At 36.3% G+C, this 24,980-nt stretch overlaps 1 protein-coding gene across 5 annotated transcripts in view; it reads left to right on the forward strand.

Moving 5' to 3' along the window:
- The window catches only part of LOC105495270 (mediator complex subunit 13L), a 317,806-nt gene that overhangs the window by 240,312 nt on the left and 52,514 nt on the right, over positions 1 to 24,980 (forward strand). For all 5 annotated transcript variants that reach the window (XM_011764584.2, XM_011764594.3, XM_071071010.1 and 2 more), the window contains 5 exons: positions 12,715 to 12,860; positions 15,450 to 15,644; positions 16,007 to 16,195; positions 20,104 to 20,269; positions 22,424 to 22,528. In XM_011764584.2, coding sequence (XP_011762886.1) covers positions 12,715 to 12,860; positions 15,450 to 15,644; positions 16,007 to 16,195; positions 20,104 to 20,269; positions 22,424 to 22,528 — 801 coding nt within the window. The remainder of the gene's footprint in view (positions 1 to 12,714; positions 12,861 to 15,449; positions 15,645 to 16,006; positions 16,196 to 20,103; positions 20,270 to 22,423; positions 22,529 to 24,980) is intronic.

Here is a 24,980-nt window from a genome sequence, read left to right on the forward strand (position 1 = left end):
GGGTAAAAACCAGTGTAAGATACAGCATTATAATTATATGTTGAGGGATTTGTTGTTGTTGTTTTTAATGATTTGATATTAAAGTACAAAATTTTGCCGGAGGTGTCCTACCAGAATTTTTCCACGTTTATATTTCTGCATCTTTTAAAGTCTTTGGGCTCTTGCTGTGCATGCCAGTGAGTACCATAGTTCCATGCTTGTATATTTTTGTTCCTTTTGAAGGTTTTTATGTAGTTTGCTCAGGAAACTAAAATACCCAAGGGCTATCTGCTCTTATTTATGTATACATCCCTAAATTTAGTACAGTGTCTGGCACAAAGATAGGTGTGCTTAGTGAATGTTCAGTGAGTTTCTCTGCTTTTTTTGTTTTGTTTTGTTTTTGTTTTTGAGACAGTCTAGCTTTTTCGTTCAGGCTGGAGTGCAGTGGCGCAATCTCGGCTCACTGCAGCCTCCACCTCCCGGGTTCAAGCGATTCTTCTGCTTAAGTCTCCCGAGTAGCTGGGATTGCAGGCTGCACCACCATGCCTGGCTAATTTTTGTATTTTTAGTAGAGACGGGGTTTCACCGTGTTGGCCAGACTGGTCTTGAGCTCCCAACCTCAGGCCCACTTGGCCTCCCAAAGTGCTGGGATTACGGGCGTGACCCAGCCTGAGTTTCTCTGATAGTATGGGTGCCCAGTGAGAGGTGAGTACTGTTGGTAGCAGAGAAGAAAGAGATCTCCGTGGGAAGAGCTAAGATGAGAAGACTCGATGGAGAAAGTGGAAGAGATGTTGGACTGCTATGCTAGTTGCCTTTCTAGCCCAGAGAATGTAGGCTACCTTGGGCTACAAAGAGAGTCAACACTATTATTCTCCATAACTGTCAGGAATATGCCTCATGCAGGCTCCCTTCAGAAGAATGCTTAGAGAGATTATCAGAAATTCTCAAGGCTAACGATGTGTATGCCCTGGTATATTCCTCGCTGGACTATCAGAGCTTTACATTTGTGTTCTTCCGCACCTAATGACTCAGAATTCTAGGCTTTATTTCTGCGTCTTCTAGTAAAATGCCAGAAAATTTTAGGGGAATGTTATAATGTGTCAGAAACGCTAATGTAGCATCTACCAATGGCAAGCACCATACTAAGTTCTGGGGTCCAAAGTGATAGGTAAAATATGATTCCTGTCCTCACAAAATTTAGGGAGATGGGCTAAACATAAACTTATAAAAATCGAAGTGGTGTGATTAAGTTATACACAGAGATGTATAGGAGCATTTTAGTCTGCTCTGGGGCTTTAAAGGTAATTTCATGGAAAAGATAAATAGGGGTTAGATGAACAATAGGAGAAGTTTATTCTAAGCAAAACACCAACACAAGCAAAACCATAGAGGTGTGAACCAGAGTGGCACTCACAGAGAGCATTCCGTCTTGAAGTAGTTTGACTGAGTGAGGCTGGAGAAGTAGCTCATGGAGTGATTGTATAGAAGTGCTAATATTGAATGTTTCCTTTTTACACTAATTGCCAGGAGGGAATAAGTTTATGTTGTGTTTAGCTATTTAGCACTTAAGCAGTAGATGGGCTTTCTCTAACACAGTTTCCTTTTATATGTTTTTAAAAGGCATATATGTACACACATACACACACACACTCATGAGTCATACTTTAGAGAGCCAAAAATATGTTTTTTAAAATTCTGATGTCTAGGGAAGCTCCAGGGTGAAGTGGAGGAGTGAGGGTCTTGTACTACTCACAAACTGACATGACCATATTTACCCAGAAGTACTTTAAAACAATTTATTTTGATGGTCTTTTTCTAACTTTAATTCTGGAAAAAATGGATCTTTGAAGCTTGGAATAAAGAGAAACATCTGGTGAAATATTTGGAGACATACTTGTAACACATGTGAAATATGAAAATAAGGCACCCAGTGAAAAGGGTTTTTAGCTTGAATAAACTTCCCTAAGTCATGTAGTGTACTTGAAGTAAGAATTTTTTATTTTGAAAATAGTTTTATGATTTTTATAGTGGTTTCCTCTCTTATCAATAGTGTTTGATAGGGCACTTAAAATGATGTTCTTGTGAACAAATTTCAGGTGTAAGCCCAGGTGTTTATTAGTCATAAGTATTCTAGCATTTGTTTTACTTTTATTCCTCAAAATTTACACTTTAATTTTTAAAAATAAAAAAGGTGGCAAGTGTAAAGCTATGGAACAAACCTCTATAAAGTCCTTAATAAGAATGCTTTCCAGTGCTGTAATTATATTCTTGAATGTGATTTAAAAAAAAAAAAAAAAAACCTAATCAAACTCATACACCACAGTCCCAAGTAGATCCCAGAAACCTTTTTTCTACCCCATCATCTTCTCCCTCTCTTCTTCTTCTTTACTTCCTTATCCCCACTACCATTTCCTATATTCTTCTCCTTCTCTGCTCTACCATCATTTCCTCTCCCTATCCATCTTCTTTTCCTTTCTCCTTGTCTCCTCTCCTCTTTCCTGTCACTCTCACCCTCATCTCCCTTTGTTTCCAGTATCTATAGAAAGAACATAATATATTGAGAGCCTTATAGTTTGCAAATTGTTTTTAGGTCCACAGAGCCTCTGAGCATTGTGGTTAGTGTATCTGTGTGATGAGTGCTATTGGAAAAAAAAAATAGGGAAGAGACCCATGGGGAGTATAACTTTAAATTTTGTGGGGAAGAACAGTCTTGATGAGGTCTTGGCACTTAAGGAAAACTTGTAAGAGGTAAAGAGAGGAGCCATGTTGATATCTGAAAGGAAGAGAGTTGTAGCTACAGGGAACAGTAATTTCAAATTGTAATTGTTTTGTTTGAATAATAGAAAGCTTATTAGGCTGGAATGCAGAGAAGAAAGGGGAAAGAGCAATAGGCAATTTGGTTAGAAGGGTAACTGGGGCTGGATGTTGGGGATTACTGGGCCATTGGAGGGTTGATTTCTGAGTTTCCTGTTCTGTTCCATTGGCCTATTTGTCCTTGAGTCATTGTTATCCTGTTACAGTCACCATGGTTTAATTATAAATAGTGATACTAGCAGGTTGTCTCTCACTTTTTTTCTTTCTTTCTTTAAAATCGGGTTAGCTATTCTTGACTCTGTGTTCTATATAAATTTTAAAATCAGCTTGTCAAAAACTTAGGCTATTGATTAGAATTACATGGAATTTTTAGGTCATTTTGGGGAAATTATAATCTTTATGGTATTTATTATATCCAGGAATATGATACATCTTTTAAAAGACTTTATATATTCTTTTATATTCTTGAAACAGACTATTCTATAAATTTCTCCAAGAAACCTAAGCTGTCTTTTGTTGGTTTATTTTCTGGGTACCTTACAGTTTTTATTGCTATTGCTAATAGGATATATTTTTCCCATTATATTTTCTAAGTTTTTTGTAGGAATACAACTATTATTGAACTTGTGTCTACCAACCTTATCTACTTTCTTGATCTCTTTTGTTAGTTCTCTTAGTTTATATATTGTCTACATAGGAAATCCAAGAAAATTATATCCATCGGCAAATAAGAATAGCATCGCCACTTCCTTTCTTTTTCTCCCCCCCCCCCCCCCCCCCACTCTGTTGACCAGGCTAGAGTGCGGTGGCCTGATCTCGGCTTACTGCAAGCTCCGCCTCCTGTGTTCATGCCATTCTCCTGCCTCAGCCTCCCGAGTAGCTGGGAACACAGGCGCCCACCACCACTCCTGGCTAATTTTTTTTTTTTTTTTTTTTTTAAATTAAGTAAAGACGGGTTTCACTGTGTTAGCCAGGATGGTCTTGATCTCCTGACCTCGTGATCCGCCCACTTCAGCATCCCAAACTGCTGGGATTACAGGCGTGAGCCATCGCACCTGGCCCCTTTCTAATTTTTATACCACCTTTTTTCTTTTCTTGTCTTATTGCATTGACTTGGATATCTAGGGCAGTGTTTTGTGGAAAAGCACTTATCTTTGTTTTGCTCCATTTTTTAAAAGGGATTCTTGTAAAGTTTTGACATGAAGCAAGACAATTGCTTTATCTGTTTCGGTCAATTCCTTTTGATTCCCAGAGTTCCCGAAGAGTTTTAGAAATAATAATTATTGAATTTTTTTTCCTGAAATTTAACATGCTCTTTCGTAGGTATTGAGATGGATTCTTTGATTTTTCTCATTCATCTGTTAATGCATTGTAGTAGTTTCATAGATTTGCTGATGTTAATTCATCACATCATTTGTTGAAGCAGTTTGAATAAGAGAAATGGGTCGAGCCTTGGAAATTCGGTAAATCCTTCTAAGATGGTATTGAAGTGGGTGGATGGGTTTTTTTACTTACTGTTTTCAAATTATTTTATTTTTATAGAAAATTACTTATATCATATTTATCTGATTTATCGGCATAAAGTTACTGTATTTATAGTGTGTTTATTGTTAAAAGTGTTCATTCTTTGTTTGTAGTTATTTCCTCTTTTTGTTCCCAGGATTGTTTATTAGAGCACTTCACTCCCTGCACATACATCTTTCATCCCTCTCCTTAAATCAGTCATACCTAGTATTTTTGTCATGTATTAGTCTGCTCAAAAAAGAAGTTTTATCTTGTTAATCCTTTCTATTGCTTTTTCCTATTTTATTAATAATACATATTTTTGTCATTACTTTCTTCCTTCTGTTTTATTGTGTTTACTCTTTGCTTTCTTCATTTCTTTTAAGACTTCTAGGCCTATAAGGATATAAATTACTGTGTAAGTACTGTTTCTGGTAGATTTTTGACATGTATTACTTTTGTTGTCATTCAGTTTTAAGTATTTTGTGATTTCCATTGTGATTTCTTCTGTAACCCATGATTTATTAGGAAGTACACGTTTAAATTTTCAAACAAAAGTATTTTATTTTAACCTTTAAAAAAAACAAAACTGTTGATTTCTAACTAAATTGCACTGTTGTTAAAGAATACGTATACTGACTTTGGGAGGCCGAGGTGGGTGGGTCACCTGAGGTTGGGAATTTGAGACCAGCTTAGCCAAAATGGTGAAGCCCTGTCTCCACGAAAAATACAAAAATTAGCAGGGCGTAGTGGGCACATCTGTAATCCCAGCTCCTTAGAAGGCTGAGGCATGAAAATCGCTTGATCTGGGAGGTGGAGGTTGCAGTGAGCTGAGATCATGCCGCTGCCCTGCAACCTGGGTGACAGAGTGAGATTCTGTCTCCAAAAAAAAAAAAAACCCAACCAATAAGAGTATGTCGACTGTGTGTATCATCATTTCTTTGAAATGTAATACTTGTCTTGTGTCTTGTTACATAATTTTTGTAGCTCTTCCATGTATTCATGGAAAGATTATACGTTCTTTCTTTCTGGAAAGCCATGATATTCACTAGAAGACATGTTAAAATATTTATTAATTTTAGACTTGTCGGTTTCTCCTTATTCTGATTTTTTCTGTATGTATTTCTGAGCAATATAGCATGCCATTGTGGCTGTGTACATGTTTATGGTTGATTACTTTTCTTCTTGAATTTCTCTTTATATATTTATTGATGAACTTAAGTTTTAAAATATTTCATTGTTTTATTTATTGTTATTCCTATACCAGGTTTATTCTTGTTAGAATTCATCTGGCATATGATTTTCTACACTTTTTTTTAACTTTTGGTGTAATTTTACTTTGCATGCCTTTTGTGCAATATGTAGATGGATTTATTTTATTTTAGCTACTCTGATAATCTTTGTCTTTCCAGTAGGTTTAATTACACTAGTTTTTTTCATTTTCTCAGTGATGTAGCCACATTGCCTTTTAAAAATGTCTTTGTAAATGGCAAACCTTTCAACTCCATACCTTTGCACATATAATTTTCAATTTTTTTGTAATAGTTTTTTACCACTTTGCTTTTTCTTATGATTCAAACTTCAATTTAAATGCTTCCTTCCCCTGCTTTTTTCTTTTTTCAGAGAAGCTTTCCTCTGACCAATCCCTTTTTAGAATAGACCCCAACTCGCATTATCTTCTTAGTTCCTTATTTATTTCTTTTATAATACTTAGAAAAGTTATTTGTCTCATTTCTGTGTAGATTATTTAGTGATGATACTAGTATGAATGTCTCCATTTTTTATAATTTTATTTATATGTTAGTTACTTGATATTAGTTGGTAGAGGGTGAAAAAAAGGGTAGCATGATCAAGAGGAGGTGCTTCAGGGTTGGGTTACCTGAAGCAAATTGAGGGAGAAATAAAGATTATTTGTGATGGAAGAGAGTAAGTATAGGAGTGCCTTCACAGAAAGAAAGGAATCTCTAGGGAAGGGTGAGTGAAGTTTAACTGCAGAGATTTTTAAGGTGAGAAAGAGGTTAAACAAGGAATTAGTTTAATCAGACCTGATTTACTGAGTGGAGTGGAGAATAAACAGAGTTGAGAAGGCGTGGAATACTTGTCAAGTGATGTGCCCCCAAGAGAACAGGGGTGAAGCTCCAATTTTCCTTTGACCTTGCCATGTTTTTGGTTCTGTGTATTCATTTGATAGTATCTTCTAGCCTATAGCAGTAAGGGAGATAGTAGAATTGATGCAGGGACTAGTTTAAGTTACATTGTGCCTGATTTATGTTGATGTTGAACAGGGGTGAAGGCAGCATTGATCGAAGGTAGAAAATCTTGGATGTACTATACGCTATGTTAAGAAGGACCAGGTTTTTATTCCAACTGGGCTCTGAACTTGCTGTGTAACTTTGGGCGCAGTCTTGCCTTCCTCCAAATCAGAAAGAGGTTGACTTTAATGATCTCCATAGTCTCTTAAAATTTTTAATGAAAGTATATGAAATAAATGGGGTGAGAAATGGGGTGAGTAAAGGTTCAGGTGAAAGTGAGTAATAAGTGACAAGAAGAAAGAACATGGTATAGAGCTTGTAATAAAGATTTACCTCCCACTTCTCATATACCCTAACATATCTATACTTTTTATTTGTAGAACCCCTTCAGTGTTCATTCTCAAATCTGATCTCATTTTAACAATTTCAAATTTGATCTGTGAAATGAGGGAGGTTGGAGTTTGTATGAAAACACCTGGGTTTTACTTACAGGCAGATTTTTAGATCAGAGAAATACGATAGTTATGTGTCCATATTTTATTAAGACATTTGACATAACCTTTTTGGTTATTCTCTTTAGAGCAGAATGAGTGACAACTTACTGTTGAATTTGTAACTTGGAGTTATCTGATGAGATGACACAGGATTCGGTTCTCAGTGCAGTTTTTATTTCACCATTTTTAGCATTGCTTTGGATAAAGATATTGATGGCTTGCTAATCAAGTAACCAGTATGTTGGATTATAAAATCAGGGTCTCAGCAGGCTTTGACTAAGCGCCAAGTATGCCAAACGGAAGCACCGCGGCTTCCTCTAGAGCACTCCCCTGGTTGGCCGAACAAGCAGCGCTGCATAAGGATAGGAGGCAAGGGCTTCCTCAGATCTTGCCTTCACATTGCTTTCTGTGTGGCACATGACCCCACATGTCAACAAGTATAAAAGAATATTGTGAATTATCTCTTTCTCCTTTAGTCATGCCATTTCATTCCCTGAGGGAACCAAAGTTATTAGGAATCATTTGTTTTGAGACAGAGTCTCTCTGTCACCCAGGCTGGAGTGCAGTGGCCTGATCTGGGCTCTCTGCAGCCTCAACCTCAAAGGCTCAAGCAGTCCTCCTACCACCTCAGCCTCCTGAGTAGCTGGGACTACAGGCAGTGCCAACACACCCAGCTAATTTTTGTATTTTTTGTAGAGATGGGGTTTTGGCCATGTTGCACAGGCTAGTCTTGAACTCCTGAGCTCAGCGATCTGCCCAACTCTGCCTCCCAAAGTGCTGGGATTACAGGCATAAGCCACCTTGCCCAGCCATTATTAGGTTTTTTGAATGATATTTTCAGAAAAATGTTATGCCAATGTAAGCAAATTGTGTGTGGAAATATTTTTCTCCCCACTTTCCCATTTTATGTAACTGGATGTATATTATTTATACTGTTTTGTACCTTGTTCCTTTTTTCTCATAACAGTCCTTGTTGGAGGTGTTTCCATATCAGTGTGATCATTTCCTTTTACGTGGCTGCAGGGCATTACTTTGTAGCTTATATACCACGGTTTAGTTAACAGGTTCTCTACTGATGACATTTTAGTGTTTTTCAGACTTTATTACAAGCAGTGCTATAATCTATAACTACTCAGTACCATAGTTTTATATGTAGGATAAATTCTTAGAAGTGCTGTTGTTAGGTCACAGGGGATTCAACTTTCTAGTGTCAGTGCTGTCATTCCTGTCCTTGTTTTACATGATCTTAGAAAAAATAGAATTTAATAGTTGGGATTTTAGGCTTTATCAAATCCAGTGATTCTCAGAGTGTGGCCTTTGAGCCAGGAGCAGCAGCAGCATCACATGGGAAACTTGTTAAAAATGCAGATTTATGGGGCCCACCCTAAACCTCCTGAATCAGAGCCTCAGGGGCCCAGCAGTCTGCACTGACAGGTGCTTTTACATATATGGAAACCGATCAGAGTGATGAAATAACCTACCAAAAATTGTATAATTACTGGTGCCTTCTGTTATATCTCCATTATAACTTTCTTTTTTTTTTTTTTTGTAATGGAGTCTCACTCTGTCCCCCAGGCTGGAGTGCGATGGCACGATCTCGGCTCACTGCAAGCTCCGCCTCCCGGGTTCACGCCATTCTCCTGCCTCAGCCTCCCGTGTAGCTGGGACTGCAGGTGCCCGCCGCCGCACCCGGCTAATTTTTTGTATTTTTAGTAGAGACGGGGTTTCACCATGTTAGCCAGGATGGTCTCGATCTCCTGACCTCGTGATCTGCCCATCTCAGCCTCCCAAAGTGCTGGGATTACAGGCATGAGCCACCACGCCCTGCTCCACTATAACTTCTATTTTTCTTGTTTTCAGTGTCTCTTTTAAAAGGACATTTTGCTTTTTTTAAGTTATCTATATAAAAGATACTTGATTTGATTTTGATTTTGATTTTTTTTTAATTTATGCTTCTCACTGTTTGTGTTTTGGGACATGGCAAATTCAAATGAAAACTATTTTGAAATTTTTATAAGAATTCTTTAAACTTTCTAAAACCAATCCTTAAAATTAACTCCCTGTTATTTTGCATATACGAGTCTTTCGATGTCTCAAGGGATGGCCTCCAACATCCTTTTTTTGACTCCTTTCCAGTCACATCCCACCATTCCTCTGTTAAGAGTTTCCAAACAACATCCTTCTTGTAACCACATCTGTTCTTTGCCTCATGGTTTCTCTTACTTTTTCTTTTCTTTCTACTATTAAACCCTATTTTCTTTCTTTTTTTTTTTTTAGTTCTATTTTATTTTAAATTGACACATAATAATTGTATGTATTTATGAGCTACAAAGTGATGCTTGGATACCAGTATATAGTATGTAACGATCAAATCAGGGTAAGTAACAAATCCATAACCTCAAACATTTATCATTTCTCTGTGGTAAGAACATTCTCTGTTTTACCTATTTTGAGATATACAATGCATTACTGTTGACTAGTTACCCAACTGTGCATTAGAATACTAGAACGTATTGTTCCTAACTGTAACTGTTGGCTAACCTCCTCCATCTTTTCCCTTCCACTCCCCTGCCTCTAATAATCACAATTCTGCTCTCTACTTATATGAGATCAGCTTTTTTAGATTCATGTGGTATTTGTCTTTTTGTGTCTGACCTATTTCACTTAACATAATGTCCTCCAGGTTCATCCATGTTGTCTCAAATGACAGGATTTCATTCTATAACTTAATAGTATTCCGTTGTGTATTATATACCACATTTTCTTTATTCATTCATCCGTTGATGGACACTTAGGTTGATTCCATATCTTAACTATTGTGAATAATAATGAATAAGCATGGGAGTGCAGATAACTCTTCGACATACTGAGTTCATTTCCTTTGTGTATATCCCCAGTGGTGGGATTACTGAATCATATGGTAGTTGTATTTCTAACATTTTGAGGAATCTTTATACTGTTTTTCATAATTGCTGTCTTAATTTGCATTTCCACCAACAATGTATAAATGTCCTCTTTTCTTCACATCCTTGCCAACACTTGTTATCTGTTATCTTTTTGATGATATCCATTTTAATTGAAGTGAAGGGATATCTTACTGTGGTTTTGATTTGCATTTCCCTGATTACTCATGTGAACATTTTTTCTATATACCTGTTAGCCGTTTGCATGTTTTATTTTCAGAACAAAGCGGTGGTGGGGGGATACATCACACTACCTGACTTGAAAATATACTATAAAGCTATAGTGATCAAAATGGCATGACACTGGCATAAAAACAGACACATAAATCAATGGAACAGAGTAGAGAACCCAGAAATAAATTCACTTATCAACAGATACTTGATTTAAAAGGTGCCAAGAGCACATACTGGAGGAAAGAATAATGTCTTCAAAAAATGATGCTAGGAAAATTGAATTTCTACATGCAGAGAAATGAAACTAGACCCCTATTTCTCACCACATACAAAACCAATTCAAAAAAATTAAAAAGTATGAAACTACTAGAAGAAACCATAGGAGAAATCCTTCTTCACATTCGTTGATCTGGGCAAGGATTTTAAAAATAAAACCTCAAAGGTCCAGGTAATGAAAGCAAATATAGAAAATGGGATTATATAAAACTGAAAAGTTTCTGCACAGCAAAGGAATTGACCAACAGAGTGAAAGGGTAACCCACAGAATAGGAGAAAATATTTGCAAACTATATATCTGACAGGGGATTAATATGTGGAATATCTAAGGAACTCAAGTCAGTAGCAGAAACCAACCAGATTAAAAGCTGGGCAAAATACCTGAATGGACATTTCTCAAATTTTCATTTGTTCTTCTTAAAGCATTCGTATATTCTTAATTGAAGAAATCACTACTCCTTAGCCTTTCTATGGCATTTTATTATTATTTGTATGTTTGTGCCTGGCTTTATTTTATTTGTGTGCTTTCATATCAGTCTCTTGCTGGTGAATATGCTCCTTGAGGGCAAGGACTGTGTTTTCTTCAGTGTCACTTCAGACTCCTTGCACCGTTCTTAGATAAATGTTGGTTGTATTTGTTCTCATGCACAGTTGGGACTTGGTGGAATAGAGAACATGTTCTGTGGCTATGGCCTACATTTATTTCTCCCACCAGCTTCTTATAAATAAGCTAGTAACTACATGGGATAGTGGGCATGAATAGGGATAAGTCAGCTCAAACTCCCTTAGCCGAAATTTACAGTTGAAAAATAAGCCAATCCACAATCAGTAAAACTATATTTTGGTCCTATTTAATGTGCCAGGTATAATGTATGTAGAAGATGGTGTGTTGCTAGTGTCATTTTCATAAAGGACAGAGTGTTTTTACTATTTATATTATTTTATACCTATAGATGTGCAAATTATGTACATTTTTGCTTTTGTGAACTTTATAAACTTAGAAGTATGGTATCAAGGGTTTTTAAAACTTTTTTCAAAGTTCTTTTAAAATTGTAGTCACTATCTTGAATTTACTCTGTCATGCTAAATACCCAGATACCAAGACTGGGTGTTTCCTTTGGTGAAATGTCATATTTTGGTAAAACAAAAAATGTTATCTAAACATACTGGTCAAAGAAGAATATATATATGTCACTGTGTGATAGAGAAACATTTTAATTTTATTTCATTTTTTTCCTTTCAAGCATTATAATTTTGCACTTGAAACAACATTTTTTTTTTGAGTCATACTCCAAATGTACTTTTTATAATATTTTAGAGAAGTTTTGGAAAGAAGCAGCATCTTTGAGATGACTTTTAAAAATTGTGGTTGCTTGGCTTTATTTAGTAAAAGTGATTTTGTTTCGTCAGGCAAATGTTCTTATGAGATGTTTTGAGAAATGGAGATACGTATGGCTATCTTAGGGCCAGAGTTACAATTTTGAAAAAGTGTGCTGAGGGGTTGGTTTCTGATCTTGTTCGTAAGCCACTCTTTTTGATACAGGGGTCTTGCTCTGTTGTCCATGGTGGAGTTCAGTGGCGTGATCACAGTTCACTGCAGCCTCGAACCCTTGGGCTCAAGCAATCCCCCCACCTCAGCCTCCTCAGGAGCTAGGACTACAGGCACACACCACTGTGCCTGGCTAATTCATTTATTTATTTTTGGTGGAGATGAGATCTTATGCTGTCCATGCTGGTTTTGAATTCTGGGCTCAAGTTATCCTCCTGCCTCAGCCTCTCAAAACATTGGAATTACAGGTGTGAGCTGTTATGCTGGGTCACTGGGCCACTTTAAAAAGTAAGTATTTTAAGTGTTTATTCATTTAAATAAATGAATAAACACTTAAAATACTTACTTTTTAAAGTGGCCCAGTGACCACTGGCTTGTCATGTGCTGGACACTGGGACAATAGAAAACTATTTCAATTCTCTGTTCTTAGGTATTTATAGTTGGCATTAAGAGATTTTGTGCAAATGAAACTGGAAACATTTTGTACAGTAACTTACAGAAGTTCTCATTGCAGTATATTCGTATTTCCAGATTTTTCTGATGGCTTAGTTTGTCAATAATGAATTAGAAGTTTCTGTTTTGCCCATAATTAGAAGTCAGCCTTACTGGACGGTTGATAAAGTAGAGTTGTATCTTACCTGTAGTTCCTGTTTCTAGTACCCATTTCCTACCAAAATATAAAGTTGAGTTTCTCATTCTCTCTTTTGTAGTGAGCATTTGTCCTGTGCTTTCACATTTTTTCTACATGGAGAAAGTAATGTATGCACAAGTGTGGAGATTGCCCAGCACCAGCCAATTTATTTGATCAATGAGGAGCATATACACATGGCTCAGTCTTCACCTGCACCATTTCAAGGTAAGTGTGGATGTTCCTGCTCTCCACCCCTATCCACCACCCAGTGGATAACCATCTTGCCCAGTAAAGTTTTGCAGGGTGAGACATTATCTTAAATGGACATTGTAAAACTAAGCATAAGGGTCAGATTTTGAAGAAAGAAGAAAAGACTACCATTTCATAATTCAGTAGTAATAGTGTGTTAGTTTTTTGCTGAAGCTTCTCGCATATATAAGATGGTCTTATGTATATTCTTTTGTAAGAATAAAATGTAGAATTTCCTTCAGAACAAAAGAAAATCAGTAAATACTTGAAAAATATAATTCAATGAGTAATTGACCAAAGTCACAAATTAAAGGTTTTCATTGTTGTGTTTATTAACAAGGTTTTAGGAATGTAATGGTTTATAGAAGATTACCATTATACTTAGTATTTGAAATTTCAATCAGAATCAAAGTTCTAGAATTATACAGTGTATAGTTTCTTTAGCGATGTTCCTTTGTTTTGTTTTAATTTTAAACTCCATTGGTAATAGGTATTTAGTTGTAATTTAACTCATACATTCATATTTTCATTAATTCTCAGCTTTACCACCTAGATATCACCAAAATAACTTCATGTCCTTTTGATCTGAGCATTACAAATCTTTGTTTTGTCTTTGGAATTCAGAATTTTCTGTGAGTAACAGCTTTTAAATGTTATATTAGATTGAACCATATGGAGACCATCTTTTTTTGGTTCAGTCATATGTCATTATTAGAGATGTCTGGTTGAAATGGTCTTAGCATATCACACAATATAATTTTAAAAAACACTGATATTTTAACAGACTTGACTAAAATATTTTAATTGTTGTAACAGCCTGTCATGAGCATTTAGCCTCCATTGTGTTTATTTTTTGTTTTCTATAAACTATTCTGATTTAATTCAATGAAAGCATCTGTTTCTTGCCCCAAAGATAATAAAACTTTTTTTTTTTTGAGATAAGAAAGAACATTGAATCCACATTTAACTGTGTCCTAATTTTTAACTCCAACTCCCCTACTGCAATAAATTTTAAGCTGTGTAAAGTTAGGTGTTTAGTGTATGAACTACTAGAATATTCAAAACCCAATTCTTAAACCGTGTAGTACAAATTGTACAGTATTTGCAAATTGTGGCTTGTCAGAATTTTTAAAATACTGTTTTCTTGAGTGTAAAAGTGCTCAGGACCATCTGACTTCATCCAACATTTTATCACTCAGATAAAAGCATTTAGTTATGGTAATAACAGTAGGAATAACTAGTCATGAGGGAAGAGAACTTACTTTCTAATCTTCAAAGTTGGGAACAATAATGTTAGGAATACCAGGTCCCTATAGACCACTTTTAGTTTTTCTGATTTTTGTCACTGATGGAAGTCTTAGAATACTTTTGTGGAGCATTCTTCTGCTTATTTTCCATGATTGGTGTGGAGGAAGACCATACTAAGGCAGTTGCTGTCCTTATGGATAATTATGATGAGCATAATTATCCCAATTGATGTGGGAATTTCCTGGAAGCATTATTGCAAAAAAATTACATTTGATTAATTGTGTGTGTTGGAGTCAGTATTTTTATCCCATTTGGATCATTGAGGAACAGCAGAAAGACTCCACGATACATGTAATGCCTATAGCTATCTCTCTCTTGATTGATGTGACATACGATCTAGCTCTTTAAAAAATTAAAAAAAGAAGACATTCCGTTTAATGACCATGCTGAGTTTTTGTAAAAAATTAGAATTAAGAAAAAGTAGTCTTTATCTTTAGGAAAGTATTATTTGGAAGATTGAAGTACTCACTCCAAGGCTGTGAACTGGCTGGGTAATTCACAGTACTATGTTAACTATATTTTTGTGTCAGACTCAGTGAAAATGACATCAAGGTCAAATACTGAAAGAAGATGGATTTTGGGTCCTTTACGTTGAGTTAAATAAATTTTACTTAGAGTTTTATCAACAGACTTCTAAAACAGTCAAAACAGAAATGATAACTATTATGCTTCAAGCTTTTTTATATTAAGACTTTCCTACTGTTAGAAATTTTATTTATATGTTATTCTTTGATTACCACAGATGTTTAGGGAGTCTCAGGAACCACAGAGTATTCAAGTTTTAGGCAGCGTTTGGGGTATATGTGTTGAATGATTTTCTTCTGTTTTGGAAGATTCAGTGTTTATGTTGTACAAGCTACTATTAAACATATGTATATGCTTCAAAGCATAGCTGTCTGATAACATTGGACTATCCATATTTTATTTCCTTTAAAAATTGTGAGAAGTGAGAGGTGTATAAATAATAAGAAATTTTAAAATAAGAGACTTCAAAATATCATACTTTTGTGGCTAAAGCGGGAGCATCACTTGACCCTAGGAGTTCAAGACCAGCCTGAGCAACATAGTGAGACCCAGTCTCTACAAAAATAATTTTTTAAAAAATTTGTTTTAAATCATACTTTAAATAGAGTTAGGAAATAAAGAGCAATGTACATTCAGTGATACTGTAATCTAAAATTACCACATATGTAGTGTTGCACTTAAGTAGGAATTATTTCTCTAATGTTTAGCATGTGTTTCTCCTCCCCTCTATAGTACTGGTAAGTCCTTATGGATTAAATGGGACGCTAACAGGCCAAGCATACAAGATGTCAGACCCAGCCACTCGTAAGTTGATTGAGGAATGGCAGTATTTCTACCCGATGGTGCTAAAAAAGAAAGAGGAATCGAAAGAGGAAGACGAGTTGGGATATGATGATGATTTCCCTGTGGCAGTTGAAGTAATTGTTGGTAAGAGAAAATATTTTGCCTGAAGAACTTTGTTCTTCTTCCTCTTCCTTAATTTAAAAAGATAATCATTTAGATTCATCAGAAATAATCTCCATAATTTTCCCATCTTTTTAAAGAAATTCTCTTGACACAATGGTATATGCTGAGTAGTTATCTTGCCTGAAGCACCCTTGGTCCCTGTATTCCACATGCATCATGTTGGAACACATGTTTAACAGCTATTAACTTATGAGAGAATGGAGCCTATCACTTTTGGCAGTACTTCATGAGCATCTCATTTTCACCACTAGAATCATAAAATTGGGAGTCTTGTGTGAAGTCTTTCTCAGTCCTGGTTCTTTCCTTGTTCTCTTTGCTTATAGGTGGTGTTCGGATGGTTTACCCTTCAGCATTTGTTTTGATCTCTCAGAATGACATCCCGGTTCCTCAGAGTGTTGCCAGTGCTGGAGGCCACATTACAGTTGGGCAGCAAGGGCTTGGTAGTGTGAAGGACCCAAGTAACTGTGGGATGCCTCTGACCCCTCCCACCTCTCCAGAACAGGCCATCCTAGGTGAGTAGGATCCAGGAGTGTCCTGGGGGGAAGAGATCCCAGACAATTGTATAGTCTACCTGCCATGGAACAGGTGAGAAAACAGAAATTCCTCTTGGAAGAGATGGAGGTAGTAGAGTAACGTAAGGATTTTACAAAATGGAGAAGGAAAACTATCAACACACAGAATTCCTATACTTCAGAATTTTAACTCTGTCCATATTAGTCTTTATTGTTATTAAATAGTTTAGATTCTTTTAAGGTCTGCCCCTTTACGTGTGTGTGTTCACATATAGATAAAATGTAGGTTGTTTTTTAAAATAATTTTGAACAACTGAAGAATACTAAATCAGAGAATGACTGAAGTCTCTGCCCCAGTGACCATTGTCAGCCAGGGACAGGCCTTGGGCAACTCTTTTCCCTGTTAGATGTAAAGTTAGACTAGCGATTAGGAGCTCTAAATAAATACTTTTTCCTGTCAGTAATGTGTCTGCATTAATAATAAATATTAATTATATGGGACAATTTTGACAGTGGGAACTGCCTGTCTTCATGGAAAAATTCAGAAATTGTTTAAATTGGGAGTATTTTTGTCTTCTTTGTTGAGTAGTATAGTTCCTCTGTTAACTTTGTTGTTGTTGTAGTTGACCTCACTTTAATTAGAAATGTGGTCAGTATGGAAAGGATACTCATCATACTTGAGCTGAAATGAGATTATTTATTTATAAGCACTGAATGTAGGCCAAGCTGGCAGGAACATTAGAGTAAATAAAGCCTTGGCTGCTAAACTTTGAAAATAAACTATCAAGCGTGATACATACGTAATCCTCATGAAAATTACCAGAGTAAGACAAAATTTCAAAGTTTCTAGCATAATTCTTGGCAAGTAGTGGGCATTAAATAAATGTTTATAGTTAAAGAAGATATTGGGGAAAAGCATAAACTTTGTGACTGAACACACCTAGTTATAAAACCTGGCTATATCATTCACAAGGTGAGTGACCTTATTTAATTCTCATAGTTTTTCTGAATCTCAGTTATTTTTTCTGATAAATACGTACTTTATTGGATTGTAGTACATATTAGGTAATATATACAAGTGCTTGGTAAACAATAGTCATATACAAGTGATAGCAATAACTTAAAGCAATATTCAAAACTCAAAGTTTAGCACACATTATCTGGAGGACATTACTCAGATGTTTTGTGGGAGAATGGAAATGGACATGTCTGTTTTTAAGAGCCATGTATTTGCTGAGATGGTTTAAAACAAAACAAAAAGAGAAAAGTACATCCAAGGCCAGGCATAGTGGCTTATGCCTGTAATCCCAGCATTTTGGAAGGTCATGGCAGGTGGATCGCTTGAGCTCAGGAGTTTCAGACCATCCTGGGCAACATGGTGGAATCCTGTTTCTACAAAAAAACACAAAAATTAGCTGTGCGTGGTGACAAATGCCTGTAATTCCAGCTACTTGGGAGGCTGAGGTGGGAGGATGGCTTGAGCCCAGGAGGTGGTTTTCGTGAGCCAAGAGAGCATCAGTGCACTCCAGTATGGGCGACAGAGCTGGACCCTGTCTCATAAAAATAAAAAAGTACTTCCAGCTTTCATTTGGTAGAGCAGAGAATCTGGATGATTCCTTGAAAGGATTTGTCATCAATCAACTGTATTCAACTAAAAAAGAACTTTCACAGTCTTTTGTAGTAATCATCATAGATATAAAAATTAGAATTATCAGTATTTTGAAAAGTTTTTAATGTCACATCACAATTTGGATTTTTAACAATTGTACTACATTATTAAGTTATCCACTTTTGTTTGTCTGTTTTTGTTTTGCCTTGTACTTAGTGAAATTTGTATTCAACTTAAAATTGAAGGTCTGCTGTGTGCATGATGCTTGACCTCTGGTCGGTTCAGAAGTCTTAATAGTCATAATTCAGAAACAAGAGGTTTTGTTGATGGGGAATTTCAATGTGGAATAATTAACTATGGATCTTCAAATTCCTTCCCCCCTAACTCTGTATGCTCTTGTGTTAGGCCTTGGATAAATAAATCCCCTGATGTCGTCGCCTTATTCCTTAAAATAAACACACGAAACTGAACAAAAGCTGCCAATATCCTTGCAGTAAAATGAATTTGCCTAAATTTTCATATCATAGGGTGTTGAATTACAGGTTAGGAGTCTTAATGCTGTATTGGAGAGTATCCTGGTCAGCCTTGACATTCTGTAGTTGAATGCCATGTTTTTCTAGATATAGGACAGAATGGGCTACTTTGTCCTATAAAAAAACGCCAAGGTTCTCCTGGATTAGCAAAGGGCTTAGTAGGGCCAAATGGTATTAGTGATGTTACTCATACCTTATCTGGATTGGTATATCCACTTGCCTCTGATATGTAGAGGCAATTGCAAGTAACAGCATTCAACATGCATTTTAACAGCTTGGAGTAACAAGTCTTATTTAATTCCATCTAAGATACGACTCAGATTTTAGTTCAGTCATTTAAGTGCTATTGAAAAGCTTCAGCCTAGCTTTAGTCAGAAGAGTCTGTGTGGCTTGTTTCTCCCTACTGTTTCTTTTCTTGGTCATAAATTGTTTCTTTATGATACCATGGGCATATGATCTCTTTAGCTGTATTGTAGGATGTTTCCGAGAGAAGGTCTATGTTATCTACTTCTGTTTGTTTCTTCAGTTTGCCTAGTTTTATAATTGGTGTTTGGAAAGCAATTGTAAAATTGAAATTAATTCTTTTGCATCATGAACCAAGTTGGGAACTTTTAAAATAAAAGGTAGCAAAGAAAGTTCAAATTTCTTATCTCATTTGTAATATGGTAATACTTTTATCGGAAACGAGTGCTTCATTTCCTTAGAATATAAGCATTTGGGTCTTTTTTTTTTTTTTTAATAGACGTAAGCCTGATCATTTAGCTCATATTATCATCATCTTTCACTGATAATAAGAATACTGAGTTTCTGTTATAAGGTTGCTTCTTTCTTTTTCATCTTGACTTTCGTTAAGATGTTTTGCAGCATAGTTCTATTGAGAAGAAAATCCATAATATACTTACTAAGTCAAATAGATAAAAGTGATTCAGTCAGAATTTAATACTGGAAATTGACTTTAGTATTTGTCCTATATAAGATAGAAGTAGTAAAATACTCAAAATGTAAACAACAACCAGTATCGTCAACAATCATAATGAACATAATTGAAAGAAATAGATTATATTCATAACCACTGTATTTGGAAAAACTAAGTGGAGTTACTAGAGAGAAACCAATGAATTTTTAGTCCTCTGACATAAAATGTCAAGACAACCTCTCTCAGTGTTTTAGTACTAAGTTTTAAATACATGGTGTCAGGCATAAGGACAAACAGTACCACACACAAATTTGAAATTTGACCTTGTTAAAAGCTTTGTGCCATTACTTTTCTTTTTCCTATCCAGCGCACTGTGTGCTGCTGATCCACAGCCATTTAGCTACATGAGTATAAAGCTCCCTCTACTGTTTCCTTTTGCCTCGAAACTCACTGACTGTGTTAAGATTTAAAAATCTAAAACAGTCAGTGGAAGTTTGCATCTTTAATATTGTGATGTATGAACCCTTCCTTCTGAGTTGTATCCAATACATGTGGAGTAGGAGTGCCTCTCTATGTGTGTGCCCTTATGGGTGTGTGAGTGTTCATCTGATTAGATGATTTAGGGAGAGAACAAAATCATATGGTCAAAGTTTCAGGGAAAAAATCCATTCTGACACAAATTTTACTCATAATTACAGATAGTGTTATTGCCAGGGAATAGGGGAAAAGCGACATGTATGTGACTTTCAACAATTAAAATGCATATTTATGTTAAATAAGATAGTAGTCTATGAAGTAGGAAACCTTTTCAGAAAATCTTAACGTTCCAAATTGCCTTTTTTTTTTTCAGGTGAGAGTGGAGGTATGCAGAGTGCTGCCAGTCACCTAGTTTCCCAAGATGGGGGGATGATAACTATGCACAGTCCAAAGAGATCGGGGAAGATTCCTCCAAAACTCCACAATCATATGGTCCATCGAGTCTGGAAGGAATGCATCCTCAACAGAACCCAGTCCAAGTATGTTTTCTCGATTATGTCTAGATCATAGTTTAGTAACCATCTCCTTGATTGCTACCTGAAAAATGTCAATCACATTGCACTATTGTGTGACCAAATTTGAGAAGTCACCAGATTAGTATTGCATCTTTTTGAATTTAATAGAACAAAATTTGAAATAAAGATGTTAAAATCAAGACATTTACTGTACTTGATTTCATTATCGAGGAAGTTTTCGAAGTTCCTGATACTGTACAGATTGGCATGGTGTTGACCTGACATTTTGTAGCACAGCTGGCACAGAGATTTACTGTGGGTGTCAGGACAGTAACCAGTGGGTTTGGTTTTTCCTTGTATATCAGTGTATGAGTGCTTCCCTATTATGAAGGGAAAGAACCTTCCTTGCTGATTTACTATTGTGTACTGGCCTTAGTTGTAATTAACAATACATTTTGAACTAGACTGATGACAGTTGGAGGGGTGTTTATTATCTGCCGTGCTACTGTTTGTTGATTTGAGAAAATTATGTTCTTTTCTTCCCCCACCTAACTTTCCTTCCTTTCCAATCTCCCTGCCTTTCTTCTCTAACATACTTTTGGAAAAAGGGGAGAATTGATTTTTTAGAGAAGACTGCTGATGATTATTTTATTGCCTAAACGATAATGACAAACAGTAGTCAATAAGTGCTATTCCGCTTATCAAGATTTATGTAAACATAATCAGCACAGTTTCATATCTGTTTTAATATGAGTAGATGTCTACTTTCTTGACTAATGAAAATAGACAAATGAGTCTTGATTCTCTGAAACAGAATGAATATGGACATGCGTGTCAGTAACTTCCAATAATTTCCTTCATGTAGAAGCCAATGAAATGTTTCTTAAGTGACTACTATTCCAAGTTTTGATACATATTTAAAACCTGTCCTTTTTTACCCAGCTTTTAGCAAGTTCATACTAAATATTTATTGGCCAATAAATTGATTCTAGAATAGGCCATTGAAGATGTAGTAGATAGCTGTAAAATAATTGTAGTGGAAAATCATGTCACATTCTAGAATTAAAAAGCTATCTCTAGTCACTTTAAAATGATCCTTTCCTTTAGAATAATTGGTGCAGATATTTTTACTTCCATCTGCAATGCCTAGATTATTTCCAAGTAAACATTTGCTTTTTCTTTTCCTTTCATTTATCGTCTTTGATTTTTAATCACCATCAACTTTACACCTCCACAACTCTTAACAGATCATAGTCACTCTCTCAGCAGCACAGAACAGGGAGACGAGACAACCAGGAGGGCAGTGGAGGGCAGAAAGTGGGAGAACGCCCTATAGAGCCTCTGTTGAAACACTTTGCAGTATCTGCTGTAGCAAAATCAACAATCCAAAAATATTGCCCCTTATTGTTAATTCATTGTATAATAAAGGTATCTGCTTTTTGCTACCAATTATCAGTGATACGGAGGAGATACTTCTGTTTTTTTATTTCACATTAGGAGTGTTGCTCTTAAATGCTAGTAAATATTTTACAGGATGAGTATCTTATCCAAAGTTCGTGGGACCAGAAGTGTTTGTTCAGATTTTTTTTTAGATTTTGAAATATTTGCATATACTTAGTGAGATATCTTGGGGATGGGTCTTAAGTCTAAGCACAAAGTTTTTTTATGTTTCATGTGTACATAGCCTAAAGGTTAATTTTATACAATGTCTTAAAACAATTTTGTGCATGGAACAAAGTTTGTGTACATTGAACCATCGGTAAGCAAAGGTGTCTATCTCAGCCACCCATGTGGATAATCTGTGGTTGTTCAGCATCACCATCATTCCTGACTCAGAATTTATATGCTACAGATAAGCAGTCACCTCAGCCTCCCAAGTATCTGGGACTACAGGCAAACACCACTGTGCCTGGCTAATTTTTGTATTTTTTTGTATGTATGGGGTTTCGCCATGTTGCCCAGGATGGTCTCAAATTCCTGGACTCAAGCGATCCGCCCACCTTAGCCTCCCAAAATGCTGGGATTACAGGTATGAACCACATGCGCCCAGCCAAATAGAAACATTTTGAACAGGATACCATTACTGTGTGAGTGAAATGTATTCAACTCCTGAACATTTTTCTCCCCAGGAGTATGGGTATTACGTTCACACATAAGTCACATTTTTAACCCTTTTAGGAGGAGCCAAATGTCAACTCCAACTCTTGAAGAAGAGCCTGCTAGCAATCCTGCTACTTGGGATTTTGTGGATCCAACCCAAAGAGTCAGCTGTTCTTGTTCCAGGTAGGTAATAAAAAAAGCAAAATAGTAGTAAGATCGAATGATGGCGCATCTTGTTGATTCCTCTCCTGGCCTCACAGATCAGTTCTTCCTGATTCTCCATTCTCCTCCAGTACAGAAGAAAAAGAGTTTTTTTCTTATATGCAGATGATACAGTTTTATCGTCAGGACTCAGAGTTTGTTAGACAGTCGGCCCTGTTAACAAATTGCTCCCACAACTTTTTTTCTGGTTAGCAGCTTCAAAAACTAAAGGCATCAGTTTGACAAGACAATTCTTAGCCCTTTAAATGACTATTTAACTACTCTTAATTTTAAAGTAGAGATACACATTAAAAACAGATTGACTTAAGTCAATAGAATTTGGATTAAAGAGACTTTCTGTAGATAATTTGTTTTGTTGCTAGCAGTGGTGTTTTTTGATTGAGACAGGTATTTGGTCACAACTGCTAAAAGCTAAAATTGTTGCAGTCATGGTATCTTAGTTGCTTATTCATTTAGTTCTTTGGATATGGCCTCAGATTGCTTTTTTGTAGAAAATTTTTGCATTCTTCTTGGATATTCCATTGACTTACCACTCTTTGTTGTAGTAAAGAATCTTATCGTTATGGATTTTCATTAGGGTTCTTAAATTCTTTAAGTGGGCGTTTAAGTCTTAATCCCCCAGCTCATTTGACAGTTAGAAGAAGTGGTGGTGATTTTTCACCTAGACTGGGCTATTTTGAGTAGCCTTGCCTCTGAAATATACACTTTCAAATTTGATACTATTCAATGTGGATAAAAAGTTCAGGTGAGATAAGCATATTTAGAAGATGGCCATTCATGTCTCTAGTGAGATCAGGGCTTCTTAATGTAGCATGAGTGACTTGGCTTCACGCTGAGGAGGTGGTCCATATGCCCCCTGCATATATGCAAACTGCTGCGTGTGTACACTTAGGGAACAGCTTTGACACCTTTTCCTCTTCTCCGCTGCCTCTTGAGGTGATTCTTTTATCAAGCTCTGCCTTGGCAGCCTCTTGTTGAGAGATGTAAGGATAAGCCTAATGAATCTCATTATTGATTTTTCAGGGAGGATGTTTTTGAAGAAGTTGTTTGCTCACTAAGGGTTCCCTCTCTGAGCATGTGAGAGCCTCTCTCTGGTGTTAGTAGGTGTGGTATGCTACAGCTGAATACTACTTTACTCTTGTCTCTAGGCTGTTGTGAATTGTGTGACAAAAAGTATTTTCCCAGTAACTTTGATTTATGGACAGTTCACAGCCAAGTTAAGGCCCAGCTTTAGCACATACATAGGATATAAATTGTAGTGTATTTAACTTTTCTTTCATCTTATTTTCCCTGCGCTTACCTTAGCCCAGATTTTTTCACTTAAAAAAATAAACTATTTACTGATTTTTACACGTTTTTATTAGCTACCTGGAATTATTTTTGTAACACATTAAGTGTAAATAAATAATGTTTTCCTTTTTGTTTTCTGGAATTATTGCTGTATTTCTTTGCCAAATGCACATATCTTCAGGTCTTTTTTTTTATAACCATATGCATACCAAGGCACCATTCCATTGACTTTCCAACTTCTGTACCAACCTGACTTTCAGAGAGTCTTGTATTTTGGGGGATGCCTTTAAGAAAAATGCTTAGGCTGGGTGCAGTGGTTCGCGCCTGTAATCCCAGCACTTTGGAAGGCCAAAGCAGGCGGATCACAAGATCAAGAGTTTGAGACCAGCCTGCTCAACATGGTGAAACCCCATTTCTGCTTAAAAAATACAAAAATTAGCCAGCCATGGTGGCGCGTGCCTGTAATCCCAGTTGCTCATGAGGCTGAGGCAGGAGAATTGCTTGAACCCGGGAGGCAGAGGTGGTAGTGAGCCGAGATCATGCCACTGTACTCCAACCTGGGCAACAGAGCGAGACTCCATCTCAAAAAAAAAAAAAAAAAAAGAAAAATCCTTAATTTTTGCCATATATGCTTCCCCACAAACTTGGAACCCTATTGTGGTCATTTTTATCACAATTTTCTCTTCTCAGCGTACAGACTTTTTAGATTTAATTTGTCACTGGATTTCACACTGACTTCCTTTGAAATGTCTATTGTAGTCCTCCTTTCCTTGTTCTTTTAGTCATGATCTATTTCTGCATGTTTGGGCCCTGTCTCAGGTTTCTTCTTACCACCAGTCACGCGTATAGTGTGCGGCCTTCCTCTGATTTCCCCACTGTCTGTGCTAGGTTCCTTTCCTGCTGAGATGCGCTGCGATTCGCTCCTACCTACTGTGCATTCCTCATTCTAACCTTTTTGCAATGTAGCTGAATCATTAAATACAGTTGAAGAAGCTAACTTTATGATTAGGTTATCCACTTTGCAAAACATCTTTACTTTGAAGAGGGTATCGTAAAGTGTCTCTCAAAGAACTAGTATGGGTAAATGCTCTCTGAGAAAAAAAGTCTAAAAGACTAAAATTTT

This window comes from Macaca nemestrina, chromosome 10 (genome assembly GCF_043159975.1).
Source record: "Macaca nemestrina isolate mMacNem1 chromosome 10, mMacNem.hap1, whole genome shotgun sequence".
NCBI classification, from domain to species: domain Eukaryota; kingdom Metazoa; phylum Chordata; class Mammalia; order Primates; family Cercopithecidae; genus Macaca; species Macaca nemestrina.